The sequence below is a fragment of the Balaenoptera ricei genome, chromosome 2, assembly GCF_028023285.1.
Source record: "Balaenoptera ricei isolate mBalRic1 chromosome 2, mBalRic1.hap2, whole genome shotgun sequence".
Lineage (NCBI taxonomy): Eukaryota > Metazoa > Chordata > Mammalia > Artiodactyla > Balaenopteridae > Balaenoptera > Balaenoptera ricei.
This window is the reverse complement of record NC_082640.1, coordinates 100278884-100293199: the sequence shown is the minus strand read 5'-3', so window position 1 is coordinate 100293199 and position 14316 is coordinate 100278884. Positions and strand designations below refer to the sequence as shown.

The window sequence follows — 14316 nt, the reverse complement described above, 5'->3', positions numbered from 1 at the left end:
ACCTAACTCCGTCCCGGCCAACCCAGAGAGCCTGAGGGCAGCTAGCTGCTGCGCTTCCTCAGGGGCGAGCCGAGGCGCTCAGACTTGACTTGTCCATTGGGTCCAGTCCTCGCACGCAGGGAACGGGGTAAAGGGAAGTGGGATCCGGGCTCGGACGCCAGTGACCGCTCTCCCCGCTGGAACAGACCCAGCTCGGCCGGGTTGCAGCATGACTCTGTGGAACGGTGTGCTGCCCTTCTACCCTCAGCCCCGGCATGCCGCCGGCGTCAGCGTCCCGCTACTCATTGTCATTCTGGTGTTCTTGGCCTTGGCTGCCAGCTTCCTACTCATCTTACCCGGGATTCGTGGCCACTCGGTAAGGGGGTACTAGAAGCTTGGGTCTGGGGGTGGAGGGCGTCATGGACAGCATGTCTCTGGAGGACAGGACAGTTAAGACGGCGGCAATATCTTCCATGAATAGTCAAACTGAAGCACTGAACCAGACAGGTGGAGCATAGCCAGAAGTCTGGCCCAGCAAGCACCCCTTCCCAAGGTTAGGGAGAGGTCCCATACAAGACATCCAGAGGCTGACCCCAGCTGGAACATTCAGGAGGCTGCTGCAGAGAGTGGGAGCCCAGTCCAGTAATCCTGGGGCCAGTTCTAGTCTTCACGTGCTGCAGGGGTCTCCTGCCTCTCCTCAGGCTGCACCTCCACTCCCATCCTACTCCCATCCCGACCTCAGGTGATGACCTTCTGGCCAAGAGGACAGAAACCAGCAACTCATACTGCTGTGTTTCAGCTGTGCACTGGGTTGAGTCATGTGTGTGGGAGCCCCCATCCTAACGACAGAGATTTCTCCACAGAAATTTCTTCGAAGTTGTAGCAGACTGGGCACTTTTTCTTAGATTCCCTCCTCTCCCAGAACCTAAGTTGTCTGTTTTTCAAGTCTAGGAGGACCTAGCCTCCCTGAGTCTTGTGTTGGTTTTCTGGGAAACTGGCACACCTAGTAATATCTGAGAGGTTGTGTTCGCACCTCCTCTACTTGGTGACCAGACCTTGAGGCCTCCCTCTCCTGAGGGAGGTGACCGCTGCCTGCCTAGCACTTCTGGACTCACTGAGCCTCATCATGGCAGTGACCCAAGCAGGAGGGGGGACCAGGACTAGGAGTCAGATAGCTGGAGAGGAAAGGGGATGAACGTGGTGGGAGAGCACCAGGTGGAGACAGCCCAGTTGCAAGGTGGACTGGGAAATGGGGCTGGGAGGCAGAAGCATGCAGCCAGAAAACATTAGAAATGCCAGTGGCTCAGAGGGACTTGCATGACTTGACTTCAGCCTTTAAAGGTCAGGAATGTAACGGGGGAAAGTGGGCAAGAGAGAGAAGTTGCAGAAGCACTAAAGGCCCGGGTGGCATGGGGTCAAGGGAGAGCTTGGGGACTCTGGTTGGGCAGTACCCAGTCCTGACCAGGTTCCTGTTCCTGCAGCGCTGGTTCTGGTTGGTGAGAGTTCTCCTCAGCCTGTTCATAGGAGCAGAAATTGTGGGTGAGTGTGTGATGCAGTGGAGGGGGAGGGGACCTGGGGTGAGGAAGGAGGTGGCCAGAGGGCACCTGGGAAAATGGAGAACTGGGAATGGGTTCCCGCTCCCTCTTCCCATTCTCTTTCTAGTAGGCTCTTTCTAGTGCCCACTCTTCCACCCTTACCGTGTATATCCCTTTGGACTCCTAGACCCCCCCATCTCTGTGCAGTGTCCCAACTCCCATCACCACGCTCCCAATCCCATCTCCCCAATCTTCTCCCTAACCTTTCCCCTCCCCCACGGTTTGCCTCTCCCCACAGCGGTACACTTCAGCGCAGAATGGTCAGTGGGCAGAGTTAGCACCAATACATCCTACAAGGCCTTCAGTGCGGCACGCGTCCGAGCCCACGTCGGTCTGCACGTGGGCCTGGAGGGCGTTAATGTTTCACTCACAGGTGAGGAGCTGTGGCGAAGTGAACTCCTGAGGTTGGCAGGCACCATGGTTGGGGGTGTGCGGCAGGCAGGGGCAGCTGGACGACCTGTGAGGACAGCTCCCACAAGCTCATATGAATAGCTTTTGGCTCTCATTGATTTGTGTTTTCCCCAACCGCAGCCAAACCTATTTCTCTCAAGATTCTCACCTTCCTATCCGAATCCGCTTAGTTGCCCGGTCCTCGCTGTCCGCAGCCGGGTGACGCCGCCGCCCTCCGCAGGGAACCCGGTGCAGCAGTTGAACGAGACCATCGACTACAACGAGCAGTTCATTTGGCGGTTTGGCGAAAACTATGCTGGGGCGTACACGGAGGCACTGCAGAAGGGGCTGCCGGATCCAGTTCTCTATCTGGCGGAGAAGTTCACTCCGAGCAGCCCCTGCGGGGTTTACCGCCAATACCGCTTGGCGGGACACTACGCCTCGGCCACGCTGTGGTGAGCGCGGAAGAAGACACTTTGCGTACTCGCGCGCGCGCGTGCGTGTGTGTGGTGGGGGTCGTGGTGGGGGCATGTGAGCCGGAGGATGTGAGCTACATTTACAGCCCGACGCGCTTGGGGTGAGAGTTGCCGCCTCGCGGGCAGATGGTCACGAGGTCCGTACAGACCGCTGGAATCCGAAGAGACCCAGCAATGGCTGGGCGCCGGCTACTCCCCTCCAGTGTTTCCCTGCGCCTCCACCATCCCAGCCCCGGGCTTTTGTTCTGGGGCCGGGATGTAGGGGAGGCGAGCCCTTGGGAACCCGGGCGGGCTGGGAAAATCCGGCTCACAGCTCCGCTGGTCCCCTCCCCGCAGGGTGGCGTTCTGCTTCTGGCTCCTCTCCAACGTGCTGCTCTCCATGCCGGTCCCGCACTACGGAGGCCTGGCTCTGCTGATCACCGGCGCCTTCGCACTCTTCTCCGTCTTCGCCTTCGCCTCCATCTCCAGCGTGTCTCTCTGCCAGCTCCGCCTTGGCTCGTCCGAGCTCACCACTCACTACGGTGCCGCCTTTTGGATCACGCTGGCCACGGGTGAGGACCGAGGGAACCGGCCCCCGGGTGTCTGGGGAGGGAGACGAGATTTATACCAGCGTGCGCTTTCCGGTCTGCATAATGAGTTCACATATATTATCTAATTTGCCCCTCTCAATAGTTCGTACAGGCAGGCACTGTTGTGCCTATTTTACAGAGGAGGGGAAGGGAGTTCGGAAGGGTTCGGTATCTTGCCCCAGTGGCGTGCGAACCCGTGTATTATGTATGCCATATTAGAGGTCTTTCCGTGGTGCGTGTGTCTGGGGAGGAAAAGCAAATACCTCCAGTAGATGGAGACGGGCGGCCGGGTTCTGGAGCCCTGACCGCCCCCTTTACCCGCGACTGCGCTAACGCAGGCATCCTGTGCCTCCTCCTCGGAGTGGCGGTGCTGAGTCTCCACTACGCTCGGCCCAGCGCTCTTCGCACCTTCTTGGATGGAAGCGTCAAGGGCCTCGAAAGTCAGGCGAAAGGGAGCTCTCCTCTCATCCTCAACAACCCACTGCATAAGCAGTTCTGGGCCTCAGACTTAACCATCAGTACTAACCTGTGAAAGGGACTCAACCTCGGACTCCTACTCTGCCTTGGTCCCCCGCAGGCCGGGGAGCAGTGCCCACCGGGCCTGGGGAGCTCCGGGAGGGCACTGCGCTGGGGGCGCGGGGGGAAAAGGCCGGTGGCCTCAGATGTGCCGCCTGCACCCGGGAAAGAGTCTCCCAGGGTGAGCTGTAAATAAACTTTCTTCTGCTTTTTTTTTTTTTTTTTTTTAAACTTTCTCCCATTATTTTCCATGGCTTTTCAAGGCTTTTCGGGATACGAGCTCTGGGGAGACTTCCCTGGGTTGGAGGCAGCCTAGTACACTCTTTCTCAGCTTTGCCACAATCACCGGATTCTCTGCGTCTGAAGAGTGCAGAGAAACCCGGGAAAGGGTCTGGGAGAGGGTGCCCTGTAGTGAGCCCAGAGAGGAACCAATCGGAGCCTGCATCTTCCTGAGCTGCCCCAGTGACCAGGCAGGTCATTCCCCCGCACCTCCACCCCCGCTGGCCCTGTGGGATCCCCCTCTGCTGGCCCAGCTGAGGGAGCTAGGAAGAAATGGCATTTTGGAGTTTATTCACTAGCTTCACTTTATTCATTAAAGGGGTGGTATCTGAGGGCCGAGGCAAATGTCAGCAAGGCATAAAGCTGGAAATCCCGGGATTTTTTTTGTTTGTTTTAGGTCCTTGGCAAGTCCTACAGTCTTATTCGGCAAATTTGAGAACTGAAGCTCAGAGAGAATGGGGCACAATCGGTTAATATTAGATCTAGAACAAGAAGTTTGGTCTCTCCTCCCTCGCAGTACGTTCACTGTACCAAGAGATCACACAAGCTGGGGAAGTGAAGAGAGAACAAAAGGGAGCCAGGAAAAAGGAAAACAAGAGATGCAGAGGGATGAGAGGGAACATGGGAGAATCGCACTGTAAGCCCCCCGTACACGTGTGTCATCATGTGGTTGGAGCTGGGTTTCAGTAAATGGCACCTCGAAGAGGCAAAGCCCCAAGGGAGGGCAGGGTTGCTGGGCAGAAGGAGGGGCAGCCCCTGCTTGGTCTCATCAGTGGCATGGTGAGCAAGAGGGAAGGGCAACAGGAAAGAACACTTCTCGTGTAGCTGATATGAATTCCCCAAAGAAGGTTTTTCTGTGGAATCACCACTAGGCCCAGGAGGCTGCCAGAGTTTCATGCTCATTCCTTCACTCATTTTGTTGGGTTTGACCACTCTGGCCATAAACAGCCTTGGCTGTCTAACTCCAAGGGACCCCAAAGAATCATGCTCTTATTACTTTTCTCCACCAAACCTCACTTATTTGGCTTATTCCACTGATGGAAAAGCTTCACCTTGGAGCTATGTCCTCAATACTTCGGATGTTCAGTATTCTAGAATTTGCACTTAGCATGACAGCAGGGTTTATGGCAGCCCCAACATCTGCCTTAGGGCTTTTTGTTTTGTTTCATGTTTTAGCATCAATAGGTAGAGCCTCTTTTCCTACTCCACCTACACATTGGGGCTGGGAACCTGATACAACCCATCCTGCAGGCAGTTCTGGTGGGGTTTTGGGGGGGTTCCCAGTGAAGTCTGGAGCCAGATTGGAAGTCCGGGTGGCCACCAGGGAGATGAACTTTCCAGGGCACAGTCAGACTCCTCACAGGGCACCTCAGAGGAAGCCTCTGACCGAGGAACGTCCTGGGGCTCGGGACTCCCAGCTGTGGACCCGTAGCGAGGGCTCAGGAGTCCCCCTTCCTCAGGATCCCACTCCAGGACAGGGTCCTCTCCCACAGTCTGGCTGAAGAAAGCCTGCAGCCTGTGGGCCACGACCATGGCCAGGCCCAGCAGCACACAGAGCAGTCCTGGGGATGAGGCAACAAGTATCCCGCCTTAGTGATAGTAACACCTTCCCAAGGACATCTTCTGCTAAGAGCATTAGGGCACCTCTTAAGGGAAGCCTAGCGTCCCTGCTTCAGGGCAACTTAGGCTCCGGGAAGTGACTGGCATAGGGTCATATGGCTGATGTGGCTCTGTTGCTCTGAGTTTCTGGACTCTAAACCCAGTGCTCCTTCAATTGCATCCCAGGAGAGAGAGAGAGAGAGAACTCTGAAAACAGAGAAACCCTGGGGGGAGGGCAGGACACAGTGGGACAGGAGAGGACAATAAAACTGCAGGGCAATTTAAGGCTATGTGAAGTAGGCACAGAGAAGTGTTCTAGGAATGGGGGACACAGAGAAGAGTGTTTGGGGGAAGGGGGGACATGAGATCGTAAGATCTGGGGAAGAGCTGGGTGAAGAGAGAGAAGGGATGAGGGACATGACAGAGACAGAGATAAGACACAGGGGAGTAGGGATATATGAGGAGGGAGGGGCTGTGGGTCTGAGAAGGGGAAACCGGGTGATGAGGGATCTAAGAGGGAGGGGCTGTAAAGAGGGGAAAGGTCCCCAGAGGTACCTCCCGGTCCCTGGAGGCAGACGCTCAACCCCACGGACCTGATGGGCCCCAGCCCTGAGTCCTCCCATGCCTGCCTTCAGGATTGGGCCTCACCTGTGGTCAATGTGATCCAGAAGGCAGGCCCACGGTGAGTGGGCAGTGTGGCAGTGCCGAGGCGTAGGGGGCAGGGCGGGGTGAGTGACATGGCTGTGGAGAAGAAGAGCAGTCCCAACAGCTGGAAGACACCCGTGGCCAGCAGCATGTGGCCACCGTAGACCAGCACAGGCATGGAGAGCATCACATCGGCCAGCAGCCAGCAGAGGAATGCCACCCTGGAGAGCCACGACCTGGGGAAGGCTGGCCCAGGCACCTCTACTTTGTTTGGGGTGAACTTCTACCTGGAGGGCCCAGGTGGAGGCTCAGGGACCCAAGAACACCCCAAAGAGGTGAGGTAGGGATTCCTGCCTGTGGGATTCCTGCCTGTGGGCTTCCCAACCAAGCACCGTGGTGACTGGTGCCAGACTGTCCCACTAGGGGTCTCCACATGAGTGGGGGAGAGATGGGTAGAAACCCCACTCCTGGGTCTAGGCCAGCAGGGCCTCCGTCCCACCCTCACCACAGTGTGCCCGAGGTGTAGTGTCCCGCCAGGCGGTACTGGCCATGCAGGCCACGTGGGCCGTGTAGGGTGAACTTCTCGGCCAGGTAGAGCACGGGGTCTGGCAGCCCCTTCTCCAGTGCCTTTGCATACTCCTCGGCGTGGTTCTCCCCCAGGCGCCAGGTGAACTCCTTGTTGTAATCGCCGGTCTCGTTCAGCTGCTGCACTGGGGCCCCTGGGGAATGGATCAGCTGTGCTCAGCAGGGACCCGAGGGCCAGAGTAGGTATTTACCTGGGCAGAGGCTTATCACACAGGAAGAGGGCCAGGCTCTAGTCTCAAGTGAGGGAAGGCAGCTTCCGAGGTCTGAGAACTTCCCTTCCTACCTCCCCCGGCCCGGATCCTAGAGCTCTTTAGACCACACCAAACATGGATCCCAAAGCCACAGAGCAGAGCCTTTCCCTTCCTCCCAGGCAAGAGACCTCCCTCACCTGTGAGCGTGATGTTGACTCCTCCCAGCCCAACCTGCAGCCCAACAGCGGTGCTGATCCATTCGGAACTGAAGGCCTTGTTTGATGTGTTGGTGCTGACCTGGCCCACAGACCACCCAGAGCTGAAATTCACAGCTGGGGTTGGGGAGTTTGACATTCAGGAACTCAGGGAGGTCTGGGCATTGCCGGGTTAGTCAGAGGGAGAGCTGCAAGGGGACCATGTCAGTTTTGCTCATAGTTGTGTATCCATTAACCCGCCTAGGGCCTGGCTCATAGTAAGTTTGCCAACAATATGTATGGGATGAATAAATGAATAAATGGGTCAGAATCTAATATCTCCCCTGGTCATAATCCTCTTACCCCTGCCCTCCCTTCCTCCCCCCATATAGGGAGAGCTACTCAAGCAGCTGGGGCAGGAAACGTTAACATAATAAACCATGCTGGGCAAACACAGAGAGCTTCAACATAGAGACTTTCTATGTTTCCTATCGCCTAATCCCCAAAGCAAAGCAAGCAGCCCTCCACCATTCTCTCCCTCCAGCCTCCGTAGACCCCGTCCCCACAGGCATTCATTTTGACCTGCTTTCCTCTGAAGAAAAATGTTAGGAAGGTTGGAGAGATGCATCCAGGAGGCTTGCACCTGTCAGGGCAAAGGTAGATGTGAGGGGATAAGGCCAGGGTGAGGCAGGTGTGTGGGCAGGGAAGTCTAGAAGCCCACCCTGAAGCAGAGCCTCTGTGAGGGAGCCAGGATAGAAGAGATGGGATGCAGGCAGCTGCCCAAGTCAGCTGCACTCCACACTCACCCAGGATCACAGCTCCAATGAATAAGCTGGTCACCACTCACAGGATCCAGAACAGCCTCTGCATCACAGGGTGGGTGGGTTTAGGATGGAGCACCCTCCTTCCAAATCCACCCTTTCTCTTTCCAGACTTGGGAAGGGTGTTCTAAAACTGAGGTCACTTGGTCACCTGAGATCAAAGTGCCTGGCCCATAATAGATACTCAGTAATTATCTGTTGAATCAATGAGTGGCGAGCTCTCTGCTGGGAGCGTGGGTGACGCTTTCTCGGGACTAGAATCTCTTTCCTGACTCTGATTGTAATCAGAAAGTCTGGCCCCCCCTCACCTCGAGGCCGAGGTCTCTCTGGGGCTGGGGTCTCCAGGGCTGGTTTTGTTTCTCACCATTTTGCCCCGAATGCCTGGCAGGATGATGATGAAGGTGACCAGTGAAGTCAGAAAGATGGCGATGATGACGGCCAAGGTGGTGACCACTGGGAAGTTCGACTTGGGGCCAGCGTAGGAGGGGAATGTGTGTCCAAAAGCAGCCATTTTGGTGGGGTTGTTCAGGGGAGGCAGATGCTCTACAACAACAGTAGGTGTTTACTGAGTGCCCGGAGACCCAGCAGAGAATAAACCAGACCCCTCTTCTCTGGTGCTCACCAGACGCCACTGTTACTGTCATTTCCGCTACCCCTCAGCCATCCATCTCCCCATGTTTTAGCTGTGAGAGAATAAGGGTCTTGGCAATCAGTCTCTGTCACCCCGTGCTCCCTTGCTGACCCCCAGGTCCCCTAAACCAGTGCCACCACTACCCTCGAGGCTTCTCTGCTTCCTCTGGGACTGTCTTAAGAAATGTAATTCTCTTTTATCTCCCTCAGGCCTCCAGCACAAGCAGACAGATCACAGAACATAGAAAGAGCTATATTTTCTGTCAAGGGAAGGCATAAGGCTGAAAGATGGTACAGATTACAAAAAAGGTTGGCTTTCCTCCTCACTCCCCAAAGAACAAAGGTAAGATAGCTCTGCTAAGTATATAATCCAACTACATCATCAGAGGGCTGATTCCCAGACCTGGCACTGCCCAGGCTGGTCTGACAAGCTTTCTCGGGCACCCTGGCTCCTGTTCTGGCAACTCGAGAGCGATCGAGCTGAACTGAGCTCACCTCAGCAAGCACTGAAGGAGCCTGCCCTCCACTAGGGCACAGTGCTGGGGCCAGATGTCCTTCTACCCCACACATCATCAACAGCAGCCTTCCTCCTTGATTTAAATTCCTAGGCTTCGTTTCAGGTCAAACCCTGGCTTAGCTCTTTTCTGTCTGTTCCCTGATCTCAGAGCTATTTTGGCTCTAATTTGTCTCTTTGCAGACAGGATATTGGGGAAATGGCACCTGAATTTACTGTGTTTTGTTAAATCCACACAGAATGATTGCAAGACATGCTATTATTTTAAGTACCACAAAGAAAGAAAGAGGAAAAAACACTGCCAATTAAACAATGACAGCCATTGCTGGTAAAACACACCTCAATTTCAGAGATGTCAAAATGTGAAAAAAAAAAATGCATCTTACAATCAACGAACCCAGCTCTGCTCATTTCCCTGTGTATAATCTGTACTGGGGCCTTGGTACCCAGGAGGCTCCGTAAGTTACAGTCTGACCAGGTAGTGTCTTATTAAGTGATACAGTGAATGAATAAGCTTAGAAGTTTAGCAGCTTTGTGTTTGAATTCTGCCTTTGCCTCTTCAAGTTACTTGACCTCAACAGAGACTTGGGTGTATTTTAAAAATAGGGATGATGATGATAATGTTTACTTCATAGGGTCATTGTGAACATGAAACAAGATTGTGTCTGTAAAGTGTTAAGAATAGTACCTGGAACAGAATAATATTAATAAATGGAAGCTACCAGATTGGGAAGGAAGGGACATTTCATTACTCCATTTATCTCTTTCACCAGTCCTTCTTGGTGGGAACCCTGGGCAGGAATCAGTTCTGGGTCTAGTTCCAGTTCTTCACTGACTGATTTTTTTTTCTTTTCTTTTTTAATTTTTTTGGCCACACTGCACGGCGTGTGGGATCTTAGTTCCCACACCAGGGATTGAACCTGCACCCCCTGCATTGGAATCGTGGGGTCTTAGCCATTGGACCGACAGGAAAGTCCCATTCACTGACTGATTTTATAACTGGACAGGCAAATGACAACCTCCCTGTTTCTTGGCTTCCTCATCTGCAGTTGGATATGATGATCTCCAGGACCCATTCTAGTTCTAAATTCTGTGATTCTCTATGACACATTGTAGCTCCCAACCTCCCTCTCTCTTTCTAGGCTGGCCACCTCCTGGTGCTGTCTCTGGGGGGTAGCATGGTATCAGGCAGAGACAAAGAGACAGTTTAAACGTTTAATTCTGTCTTTTGGGTAAGTGAAATAAACGCTGTCACATGAAGTTTTGCTTTTTTTCCTTAACTCTTCAACTCTCCCATTCCAGAGGAATGTGTATCTCCTTTCCTCTTGGGCTCTGACTCCAATCCTGCCTGCCTTCACCACCACCTTTCTCATCAGTTCTCCCCCTTTCTCTTGGTGACTTTTCAGCTTCTCTTTCTCTGCTGGCTCTTTCTCTCAAGGATATGCTTACATTTCTCCCATCTTAAGAACACAAAGAAAAGGAACTCTTTCTCTTGACCTTTTGGGTCCCCTCCAGCTACTATCTTACGCCACTCTCTCCCTTTCACAGTCAGGCTTTTGGGAAGAATCGTCTATGTATGTCCACTGCCTTATTTCTTCAGTGAATCTGGCTTCTTCCCATCCCCAACTTCTCTCCTTTAGGTTACCAAGCGCTAAATCTAAAGGGAAATTTTCACTTTTCATCATTCTTGATCTCTCTGTAGTAATTCCTCTTTCTTCAGGCTTCCTCCCTGGGCCTCCATGACACCATGTTCTCCTGGGTCTCCTGCCTTTGGCCAACCCTTCTGTGGCTCCTTTGCTAGTTCTTTCTCCCCTCTTAAACACTTATGCTCCCTAGGATTCTGTCTTGGCTCTCTTCTTCCAGCACTCTTCATGATTCCCTCGGCAAGTTCATCCATTCCCATGGCTGATGCTTCCCAAATCTATGTCTCCACATAGACCCCCTACTTGGGCTCCAAACACAAAAGGGCCAGCTATCCTCTGGACATTTCACTTGGCTGTTCCACAGATGCCTTGGATTTAACAGGTCCCAAACTGAATTCACTGTCTCCACTCTGCTTTTTCTTCTGTTTTATTTGTCTTTTTGGTGGCATCACCACCTCATCAATCAAGTAAGCCAGAGAGCTGAACCATCTTACCTCCTAAATATTTCTTGAAACCATCCAGGCATTTCCTTCCCTACTGCCTCTGCCCTAATTCAGCCTCATCCTATCTGGCCCGGTGCCACAACAATTCTTCTAACAAGCAAATATAATCATTTCCCTTCTTTGCTCTGGGTTAAATCTAATCTTCTCACCATCACATGCAAAGTCCTTTGTGATCTGGTCCCACCTGCACTTCCATCTCCATCTTTTGTGCAATCTAATCTCTAGCCATACTAAACTACTGGCTTCTTCCTGAATCTGACACGTTCTTTCAAGTCTTCATGCCTTTGTATATGCTATTTCCTCTGTCTGGAATGCTCTTACTCCCGTGGCAAACTCTTCACCCATCAAGTCTCAGCTTGTGTTACCACCTCTGTGAAGTTTCATCTGACGTCATCAGGCCAGTGTAGATGTTCCCACCTCTAATGTTCTGACTGCATTTTGAACATACCTTCACAATCACAGTAATTACACTGCACTCTAACTGTTTGAACGTTTAGAACCCATTAGCTTCTAATCTTCTAAAGGGCGACGACTTTTTCTTTCCATCTTTGCATCCCCTGCATGCAGCATATACTTACCAATCAGTCTGTGGATGGAATGGATGAATATATGAATGAATGAGTCCCTATCCCTGCGAGAGGCATCTTCTGTTTTGCACACAAGAGGGAGCTATGCTCCCTCACTGCCCTCTATCATAATCATTCAACATTAACTATCACCAACATAGGGCTAAGGGCTGGACAGGAAGGGATTTGACCAACCCTGTCAATTTTTAGTGCTTTCACAAAATTTTCGGAAAGCCTTTTCCAACAGTTGGAGTCTCCAAAGCATGAATGTTCATGTTTAATTGAATCTGAAACATAAATTTCAACTCCAGCTGAAGATAAGTAAGAATCTGAGGATTAAATTATTTTGTAAAATATGTGATAGTGACACTTATCTTTTTAATATTTATTTTATTTCATTATTTATTTATTTATTTGGCTGCGCCGGGTCTTAGTTGCGGCATGTGGGATCTTTTTAGTTGCAGCATGCGGGCTCTTAGTTGCGGCATGCATGTGGGATCTAGTTCCCTGACCAGGCATCAAACCCGGGCCCCCTGCATTGGGAGCGTGGAGTCTTAACCACTGGACCACCAAGGAAGTCCCAGTGATACTTATTTTAAAGCAGATATTTATTGGTCTAAGAATTTTTTATTTATGACACCTAGACTGAAGCCGTTACAATTTTGATGGAAGGCTATATGATTTAGGAAAGGCTATAAAATGTAGAATATCTTGGTTAATATAGGAAGATAAAGCAAGTCTGAATACATAGTATTCAAGTAAGAGTAAATGTTATATGCTGGAATTTCAAAAACAAATATTTGCAACATAGGCAAATAATAAAGGTGCAATGTATTTTGATCAGGGTCATGTATTAGCATTATTCCTACATTTATTTCAAAGAGAGGTTATAAAATATTTTATAAGAATGGCTCATCTCTATTAACATGATGATTCAAAGAAACACTAACAAAAGGGTTTCTGTATCTTAAGTACAGAAGAACATGTTAACTTATCTCCAATTCTCCAAAACATTAAAATTGACTAAAGCAAAAAGACAGTTGGTGAATAAAACTTACCTTAATTCCTTCTTGTTCAGTTTAATGAATTAGGTCTTCTTTAATCTACATTGCCCAATTTAAAGTTAATTTTTATTGACCCTGATCCTAATTTGGTTTTAATTATTAAGCTAAGAGGCCTCCTGCATGAAGAGGTGGGACTGAAATGAAAAGTTCCCACACCCAATAATCCTGCTTTTCCTACAAAGCTTGTAGTTTCCCTTGGGAACATCTTCCTCCCTGGCTTGCCAAGGAGGGTCTGACAGTAGAATTTTTCTAATCTGAGAGAAATCTCATGTCAGTCTTCACTCCACCACTTCTCTCCTAGCTGACTACCATGATTGTTATATTGATATAAATATATACTAATAAAAATAAGCACAGGATACAGTCAGACATACACATGCAGGTTCATATAAACAGAAATACAGACACAAGAAGGAAGGAGTTCCCAGTAACAGACATCTAGACACAAAAATGCTGCATCAGAGGCTCCTGTGACAAAACTGAGGTACTTTCTCACAGGGTGGGCCAATCCCTACACTTTGGGGGTTCTCCTTTCTCACCTGGCCTGGAGAGGTAAGGGACACTTTTTCCCTTTCTGAACTCCCTTGAAATACTAAAGCGTTTCTCATGCTCAGTTGCATTTCAGATACAGTTACCCATTCCTTACCTACCACAGGAGAAGTGGGGTTCCTGTGTGTGTATGAGGGATGGTCAAGAAATAAAGCTACAATCTTTTAAGGAAATATAGCCTAGTACAAGCTCCAGACTTCGGCATTCAAAGTTCTTATGTACTTTCTTAATGCTCTGTGGCCTCTGGTAACTTCACAGGGATTTCTTCCTGAAGTCTTCCCCTGACTGCCTTCCCCTTCTTCTGGAACCCATAAAGACTACTAATTCTCTACAAAGGGGGAGTGGGTGACATGCCTGGAGTTGCCAAGAGCTCTTATTGGTGATACAGAGCTACTAGAATGTGATGGTTTATTTCTCTGGTTAGGGTGGACCCCATTCAAAGTTTACAGCTCTGGATGGCTAAGGGGACCCTGTCCAGAACTCCTGTTCCAGTCTCTTTTCTTCAAGAAGGTGTGTGGGCATGTGTATGTGTGCTTTTGCACCAAAGTAGGAGTTAAGTGGAGAAAGAGAACAAGATCCGAAAAGCGCGTTGGGGCAGGAATCCCTAATAAGCTGAGGTGGGTGAGGAGCCTAGGGGTGCTGAATCATGCCAGCCAAACTATCTAGACTCCAGTTAAGCAGAGGTAAACCTTGGGACCTTATTAAGTTTTTTGTTCTTGTTGTTTTGTTTGTTTGCCTGTTCTTAGTTTCTCACCATACTTTGTTTTTGAACTCCCACTAGATCTGAACTTGGTCTGGGCGGATGCAGGAAGTGCGCCTCTAGGGGCCGGGGCGGGGACAACACTTCAAGGTACCCTCTAGAACCCACCCGGACCGCACAGACCCCAGCAGACGCATCCCGCCACTCAAACCCGGACCGCTGTTTCCTACCTTCGCCTCTTCTAAACACCGCGTGCCTCGCAGCACGCGCAGCTCTCCTCCTCGTGGTGGAACCTCACACGCAGCGCT

The 14316-nt window shown here is 51.1% G+C and overlaps 2 protein-coding genes across 2 annotated transcripts; one reads left to right on the top strand and one right to left on the bottom strand.

Moving 5' to 3' along the window:
• Positions 1 to 208: 208 nt before the first annotated feature.
• Positions 209 to 3541, top strand: DUOXA2 (dual oxidase maturation factor 2). Its single transcript, XM_059915558.1, has 6 exons — positions 209 to 355; positions 1461 to 1518; positions 1813 to 1947; positions 2206 to 2419; positions 2777 to 2991; positions 3348 to 3541. The coding sequence occupies exons 1-6, from the start codon at positions 209 to 211 to the stop codon at positions 3539 to 3541; spliced, it is 963 nt and encodes a 320-aa protein (XP_059771541.1).
• A 3008-nt stretch (positions 3542 to 6549) lies between these two features.
• DUOXA1 (dual oxidase maturation factor 1) lies at positions 6550 to 8350 on the bottom strand. The gene is given in 4 exon segments (XM_059915199.1): positions 6550 to 6767; positions 7022 to 7156; positions 7825 to 7882; positions 8204 to 8350. Coding segments are annotated over 4 exon segments (558 nt in total).
• Between the last annotated feature and the right edge of the window lie 5966 nt (positions 8351 to 14316).